This window comes from Streptopelia decaocto, assembly GCF_964273445.1.
Source record: "Streptopelia decaocto genome assembly, chromosome: 3".
Classification (NCBI taxonomy): Eukaryota; Metazoa; Chordata; class Aves; order Columbiformes; family Columbidae; genus Streptopelia; species Streptopelia decaocto.
In genome coordinates this window covers 12,389,727-12,397,673 of record NC_138656.1, presented here as the reverse complement: position 1 = coordinate 12,397,673, position 7,947 = coordinate 12,389,727, and the positions used below count along the sequence as shown (strand labels likewise).

Genomic DNA, 7,947 nt, shown 5'->3' with positions numbered 1-7,947 from the left:
CACGACTACAACACCCACAGTGCCCCGCGGCAGCGGCGCCGCGCCCGGTGGATGGCGGTGGCGCAGAGCATGGGGCCGGGGCGGGTGTGTCCCGAGGAACCGGGGCCGCCGGAGGCCCCCGATGGCGCGGCGGGCTGGAGCGGTGACGAGGAAGAGGAAGAGGAGGAGGAAGGCGGCGGCGGCGGTGGGTACTTGTACCAGCCGCTGAGCCAGGAGCCGGAGCAGGGCCCCGGTGAGGCGGGCCTCCTCGCCGTCCCGGAGGGCTGCGCTGAGGCGGGCCCCGGCCTGCAGGAGCGGCTGCAGGTACCACCCAGCGCTTCCTATCTGTTGGGGCCGGGCTGGGGGAGAGCCGCGGCAGGGCGGCGCGGCCCCGCGGGCAGGGGAGCAGGCCCGACCCCGGCTGCCTGCCTCTCTCTGCAGATACTGAGGCTGCACCTGCCTGACCCGCCGGCGGACAGTGAGGAGGAAGAGGAGGCGGCGACGGAGGAAGGTGCCACGGCTCAGAGCAGCCGCAGCTCCATCCCCATGGATGCAGGTAACGGTGTCTCCAGCGGGGCCCTCCCGGCTGCCCGGAGGCGTGCTTGGCCGCAGTGTCATGCCCTCTCTCTTCACAGAGCACGTGGAGCTGGTGAAGAAGACAATGGCCAGTGTGAGGCTTCCTGCCCTGGGCATCCCTGCCTGGGCCAGCCAGATCTCAGAGGACCAGTGGAAGGATGTGGTGCAGCGCACACTGCAGGCTCGGCAGAGCCTCATCGGCCCTAGGCCTTAGTGGAAGTGAGGGCCGAGCTGCATTGGGGGGACTGCTGACCCTAGTCCTCTCTCTGCTGTGCAGATGAGGCAGGCACCTGCTGCCTTAGAGGTGGGTGGTGATGGGACTAGCCAGCATCAACCTTCCAGTTTCTCTCACTGACATTGCCTGACTTCCCCTCCTGCTCCTCTTTCCTGGTTCTGGCTGGCATGTAAGTTCCTGTAATGTCCATGTGTTGGCTTCCTCTGGCTCCAAGGAGCCTGACATGTATGCATGTGGAGGGAAGAGGCTTGACCAGCTTTGCCCAGATTCCCTTGGGACAAACACTGGATTTGTCCCCATGCTGTCAATGCTGGAGAAGTCCCTCTCCATGCTAGGGCCCCACTTCCCAGGACAGGAGCTGTGTGCTGGAGTATCAGAGGTGGAGTCCAATGTGTCTTTCCAAGAGATCGGTTTTATTTAGTTCTGTACATACAGGGACATCTGTACAAAATCAAACACTTTCGTACTATGTAATGCTCTACTGAAAATAAAGTACACCATATGTACATATGAATTGTAAGCAGCTTAATACTTGTGTCCAGGGGGTGAATGCAGTAGTTAGTTTTGCTTGTTCCCTTGGGAGGAGGGAGCCAGGTGAAGCAGAAGAGGCAGCTCCAGTTCTGTCCATTTGGCTGATGTGGGGAAAGGCATAAGCAGAAATGAGCAGCGCTAATGCTAGAAACGAAGTGTTGTGCAATGGCAGCTGTAGCGTGGCAGACACACGTCTGCGTATGAGCAGGATGTGTGGCAGAGAGGGTGAACACGCTCCTCCCCTTTCTCACATGGTCCCTTTCTTAGATGTCCAGGACACTGGAATGAATAGGCAGCAAACTAATGGCCAGGTGGAGGTACTAAGCATAAGCTCCCTGACCCAGAACAAGACACACAAAGCTATGAAGCCGTACAGCACGTAGTTGTGATGCGTTACAGTCCTGCCCCTGCATATGGCATGACCCTGGTAATGTTCTTCTTACCATGCTCAGGGACTGCTGGCAGAGACAGACCATCTGCAGGACAGCAACTGCCTCTGTGCACCAGAAGTATCCTTTCTGTGTGCAGAGCAGCCTGCAGCAGGGAAACGTAGCCACTGCTGAGCTGCAAGCAGGCTCGAATGAAGGCACACATGCCGTAGTGCTCTAAAAATGAGGTGGCAGTTTAAAAAGCAAGGCTAAGCGAAGGAGTTGGAAAGCCTGTACTGCAATGGGGAGAAACATCCTCCCCGGCCTGAGTCCTGCTGCAGGTGGTGCTCAGCCATCCTTGTCGCCACTGTGCCCCGAGCTGCTGGCCACTCCTGTGCGCCATCCAGCATCACCCAGTGCACGTCTATGTGCTGTGAGGTAATTGATTGGCAACTGGTCATGAGCTTGGACTAATGTTCAAAATAAGCAATAACCTCCCTGAGGTGTTTCGTAAGTGTCCCGATGAAGTGGCCCACTGCATGAAGCAGAGGGGAGGCAATGGGGTTGTGCGTGACTGTGGGTGATCTCAAATGTAACTCATGCTTGCCAGCTGCTCCTAAGAGATGGTGGCATCATGCTTAATGAGGGCTGAGCTGAGAGACAGGCAAGGGGTACAGGATACATAGGGGAAAAAACAGCTTAGTTTGGGTTGAAGGAAAGATGAGCTGTATACCAGCAGTAAGATTAGAGGGGATGAACCTCTGACCTGGGAATGGTTTACTGGTGATGAGCAGATACAGCAGGACATTCTGCAACATCCCACGGTGCTGCAAAGCAGTGTCAGACTAGCACCAACCCTGTAAGCTCCCTGCACTATTGCAAACCCACTTAAGCTTACGTGTCACGAAAGCAAATGCAGCAGGTAAAGAAGCAAGGCAGCTTTTCTATCATGAGCCAGCCTCTCTGAGGTGGCACCTTGGTCTGGGACTGAATCTGAACCACAAAAGGTAGGGGAGAAAGCTGGATCACAGCAGCACCTGAGTGCTGTGCAATCCCCTGGGCTATCAGCAAGTGCGCTCTAAATGCTAAATTAGCACGAGTTGCTGATGCACCATATGATAAGTAACAAGGGCCTCAGGCCACAGCAGGTGCCGAAGTAACGGGGCAAGGAGAACTTTGGTTAGAGCACACACAGAAGCAATTCAGCAGTAGCACCTAGCCATTGATCATAACGAGGAGACAACTGAACACTCACAAACTGCACCTGGCCCTGTAACATGTAGCTGTTGCTTCCACTATTTTGCAGAAATGACTTTAGCAGCACAAGCTCCCTAGAAACCTTGGCCACTGCAGAGCTAAGGATGGGATATGGTGACAAAGGGAGACCTGCAGGAGTATTTTAATTGAGCAGGCAGAGGAAGAAAGCAGATGTCAGTGGCTGACACCTGCTACAAAGCAGGAAGTTAATTCCGGGCCCACAGTTAACCTAAGGCACCGGGATGGAGATGAGTCAGCACGGACCAACACAAACAGCTGAAGTAATTCACTTTTCCACAAGAGAGCTTCTAAGGATGCTCTAAAGGGAGGGCTGCAATAGTATGTAGTGCTTGCACCCAGCCTTTACTGGGGGTGGCGAAGCACTGAACCCCCACTCCACTGACATGGGAACAGAACAAGGGGCTTGAAGCAAAAGAAAGGTGGAAGCAAACATCTCCTCCACTGTACGTAAGACTCTTCAGCTGCGGAGCTGCACCCCGAGGTAGGGCAGAGAGGCAGCAGAGCCACCACAAACTCTGCTAGATGCTGCTGCCTGAACCCCCACAAACTCTGCTAGAGCTCAGCCTGAGCCCTGACCAAGACAGGGCTTGCCTACACAGGCAGTGTGGGGGCAGACATGGCAGAGACTGGGCACCTGGGGCTCATAGCAGCATGCTGAGCCACATGTGTTTGTCTCCAGCCAACACAGAGCTTGTGCTGTGGGGCAGCAAAGCTCTGGCTCCCAGGCAGAGTAATAACCAGGCAGCAGCTGTAAATGAAGCAACTCCTGCCTGGGTTGATAAAACTGCAGGTCAGGGAGGCTCTTTTCACATACACACCCCCAAGGTGGAGAAGTAGGAGGAAGAGCAGGAGGACATGACAGTAGTGAGATACAAGTTATAACATAAAATCAGATCTACCCTGTAGGGATGCAGATGGAGTGGAGGACAGGCACAGCTCACCATGTTCATTCCTTATTTATACATGAGAACCGAGTGCATTTCTGTGACCCCTGGGGTAGAAAATGGGGCAGAGCTTCCTGGGCCAGCTCCTGAGCCCGTCAGAGAGCCTCCTGACTTGAGGTGAGAAACTCTTCTGCTCTCTTGTGGGCCTCCAGGGCTTTTATAGTGTAGACGTCCTGAGGAAGCTCAGATTTCCGGCGCAGCAAAACTTTCTCCTTCTTAATGTCTTTCAGCATCTACAGACAAACCAAAGAAGTCAAGGATCAGTAGGAAACCCCTGTACCCCTCCAGCCTCCCCATCCTTTGACTCCAACCGCTCAAGGATATGCTGGGTGATGCTGCAGCATGCTGCAGGACAGGCTGAGAGCCAAATACAGGCATTAAGGACACAGAAAAGTCCCATTTGCACTTTTTCTAGAAGGGGAAGGTTAGATAAACTCCACTCTTCAGACTATATATAGGTTGATCTCTAACAATCAGGGATGAGAATAGGGGCATTTACTCTCACAACATTTTGGAAAGAGCCAGTTCTGGCTGTGGGACCCTGGACTGACTATACTGATGTCCTGGCTGGTCTGAGAGTAATTGTGGAAGGACCCAAGTCACCTACACACCTGCACAGCCTCTGTCTCCACTGTTTTCTTCAGTAGTTGTATATCCTCTGCAGTTGGGGTCTCTGTTTCCATACAGCATACAGGAGGAGGCAATGGTGGAGGTGCATAATACATGGGGTACTGCAGACAACACAGAGAGCTGGAGAGTCAGCACGCCATCCACCACCAAGCCATCTGCCCCAGCATACTAACACAGCATGTCACACTTCTTCCAGCGGTCCTCTCTGGCACCCACAAAAGTAGCAGTCAGTACACAGACAGGAAAGGAATATTTTCTCCTATCCTCCATGCCTACCTGTGCACTCTGAGCCACGGCACACTACACGTGCAGCCACAGCTGAGAGAGGAATCCATGAACATGTACATGTTCTCTATAAGGCATTACTTAAAGGTCAGTCCTAGAGGGGGCCAGCCTGGTAAACTACTGCCAGCATCCCCAAGACCCTAAGCCTTGAGAAGGACAGACCATTGCTGCAGCTGTGTGCACAAGACTGCGATCAAGTGCTTAGAGCCTGCTCTCATGAACTGAGGAAGCAGGTCAAGACCCCTAGCACATTCTTGCCTCATTCATCATAGGTCCTGATGCTACCCACCTGGGGGTTCAGTCGGGCCAGCTCCTCTATTTTCTGCCACATTTCTTCTCGTTCCTTCATCCTGAACCTTCCCCTGCAGAGAGAGAGAGAGAGTGCAAGCATGAACTCCCAGGGAAAACGTAGCTTTTACCCAAAGAAAGACAAAAGCAAGAGACAGCAGAAAAGTGCAGGCAAGGGGAAGAGCTGCTCTGTCCTTCAGAGACCCCTAATTCCATCTACAGGTGGAATATGGCAAGAAGAGGGGACATGCTGCAGCTAGCAGGAGGTAGGCAGGCCTTGCCTCAGAGCACAGGGTGGCAGCACAGGCTGAACAGGTTCTTTTCCCCTGGCTTTGTGCTGCAGGAGGGGAGCACAGCAACTGGTTTCTGGAGTAAAGCAATGACAGAAGTTTGGATATCAAACAGTATTTTCCTGTTGCTTTACAGACACAGAGGGACAAACTGCCACTTCCATAGAATCACAGAATCATTTTGGTTGGAAGAGATCCGCAAGATCATGTTAGTCCGACCGTTAACCTAACTCTGGCACTATGCCATGTCCCTAAGAACTGCACCCACACATATTTTCAACACCTCCAGGGATGGTGACTCCAATACTTCCCTGGGCAGCCTGTTCCAATGCCTGACAACCCTTTTTAGGAAGAAATTTTTCCTAATATCCAATCTGAACCTCCCCTGGTGCAACTTGAGGCCATTTCCTCTCATCCCATCACTTGTTGCTTGGGAGAAGAGACCAACACCCTTCATGTTACAGCCTCCTTTCAGGTAGTTGTAGACAGTGATAAGGTCTCCCCTCAGCCTTCTTTTCTCCAGGCTAAACAGCCCCAGTTCCCTCAGCCGCTCCTCATAAGGCTTGTGCTCCAGATCCTTCACCAGCTTTGTTGCCCTTCTCTGAACTCTCTCCAGCACCTCGATGTCTTTTTCTTATAGTGAGGGGCCCAAAAGTGAACATAGGATTCAAGGTGGGGCCTCACCAGAGTCAAGTACAGGAGCACAATCACTTCCCTAGTCCTGCTGGCCACTATTCCTGATACAAGCCAGGAAGCCATTGGCCTTTTTGTCCACCTGGGCACACTGCTGCTCTATTCCTAATAGAGCTGCGGGTCAGCTGCCCTGTTTTCTCTCTCTCTGCACTAAAATCTCTGCTTTATTTTTGAATTTAACTATCTGGCTTTCATCCCAGCTACTTATCTCTCTAGCGCGCTATCTATCTATGCTAAGGAAGTTCTTATACTCTACCATCATCTCACACTCTTGAAATATACGTAAGAAAGTAGGCTAAAAATGAGACTGAAGCTGCCGAGCATCCAAGCAGCAGACTACTCCATCAGAGAACACAGGGTCAAAAAAACCAAACCAGAACAAACCCCAAATGACTAACCCACACCTCATTTTCTGACAGAGCTCTGGAGATCTCTGCAGAAGACTGTGACCAGTAGTTAGCACTGATCCTTCTGCCTCATCCCCAATCTCTCTGGCACCCTTTTAATGGCTGGTTATCAGAAACATATGTACTACTTCAATCTTGCCACTGGAAATGTAGACCAACATGTCTGTCCACAAAGGCCCTCACATCATGAAGGCCACTGCCCCTCCAAAGCAATGTCTACTTTTGCAAGTATCACATCTACTGCAAAGCCACGTAAGGCTGTAACGAAGCTAATTTTGCGTGGGCAGACTACATGATATTACTAGTCTGGTACAGAGTGAGCCAAGAGCACTCATCCATTCATTTGGGTACATGCATCTCTAGGTCTTTCCTTTTAAATCACCAGAGCAGTTTGAATAACATCAGGGAAGCCCTGCACTCCTCATTGCATTTCAAGATCCACCAGTTTACCCATCATGTGCTCAGCTGGTATTACAAAAGTCCACTTTGCAAAGAGAATACCCAGTCTGATTGAGAGCAGTGCTTCTGAAAGCTTTACACCTGTGATCACTCTTTTCAGCCAAACAAGTATCTCCAAAGAATGAAAAGAATTTTCATCTTCATTTTGACACCACGTTGACTTTACTATTATAGCTGTCCAACATCTCTCTATAAGGGAAGCTTCCTTCCAGCCTCATCAATCAGCCTGGCTTTACCTCCTACACATTTCCATTGCAGTCTACCTGAAAGTGTCACTCACTCACGTGAGTCTTTGGAAAATTCTACCTTTCCAAACAGCAATGCCTCACAGGACAGTGCCAAGTCTACAGGAGTCCCAGTCCTGCTTTCTAGCTGATGCGCACCTCATCAGCTCTCTTCATTCCTAAACCCATTACTTAGCTGTATGAAAAAGCCACCAGCAGAACATCTGGAAATGAAGAGCTATATTGGGATGTATCTTCTCCTTCCCACTGCTCTGGTGGCAAGGTAGCTGCTCCCAGGTGTCCAGGTGGCCCCAGGGCTGACACCACACCTCTCGAAAGGCCCTTGTACTTTTCCAGAAGGCAGGTTCAGGACAAGACACTCATCTATCTATCACAACCTCCCCACTGCTTTCTGAAGGGTTCTAATAATTCAAACAGTTTCCAGATATCTGGGGAGATTAGTGAGGCACAGTCAGTCCATCTGCACTGAACAGTGCAGAGCCGCCACCATATGTCCCAAAAAGAGTCTGTCCCTCCATCACCACCTTTCACTGCAGCTGCACAGCCAGGGGTGCAGTAGTGACAGGTCTGAGCTGGCATGTCACTTGTAAGCACCGTAACTACTTAAAAACATAGCTAAGCCTTTTCTGAGCAGGAGTCTCAACATCTGGTTGCAGCTTAATTGCATACCTACAAGCTCTCTCTTTTTCACTGTTTCACATTTATTGGCTTTGCACGAGCAGTCCCTTCCACACCTGCT

At 51.6% G+C, this 7,947-nt stretch overlaps 2 protein-coding genes across 5 annotated transcripts in view; one reads left to right on the top strand and one right to left on the bottom strand.

The window, feature by feature from the left end:
* Positions 1 to 21: 21 nt before the first annotated feature.
* On the top strand, positions 22 to 1,304 carry MEA1 (male-enhanced antigen 1). Its single transcript, XM_082048568.1, has 3 exons — positions 22 to 303; positions 421 to 535; positions 615 to 1,304. The coding sequence occupies exons 1-3, from the start codon at positions 52 to 54 to the stop codon at positions 767 to 769; spliced, it is 522 nt and encodes a 173-aa protein (XP_081904694.1). The 5' UTR covers positions 22 to 51; the 3' UTR covers positions 770 to 1,304.
* PPP2R5D (protein phosphatase 2 regulatory subunit B'delta) overlaps positions 1,183 to 7,947 on the bottom strand; it is a 32,999-nt gene continuing 26,234 nt past the window's right edge. For all 4 annotated transcript variants that reach the window (XM_082048567.1, XM_082048564.1, XM_082048566.1 and 1 more), the window contains 3 exons: positions 5,116 to 5,188; positions 4,523 to 4,642; positions 1,183 to 4,144 (listed from right to left, as the gene is read on the bottom strand). In XM_082048567.1, the coding sequence (XP_081904693.1) occupies positions 4,007 to 4,144; positions 4,523 to 4,642; positions 5,116 to 5,188 (331 nt within the window). In that variant the 3' untranslated portion in view covers positions 1,183 to 4,006. The remainder of the gene's footprint in view (positions 4,145 to 4,522; positions 4,643 to 5,115; positions 5,189 to 7,947) is intronic.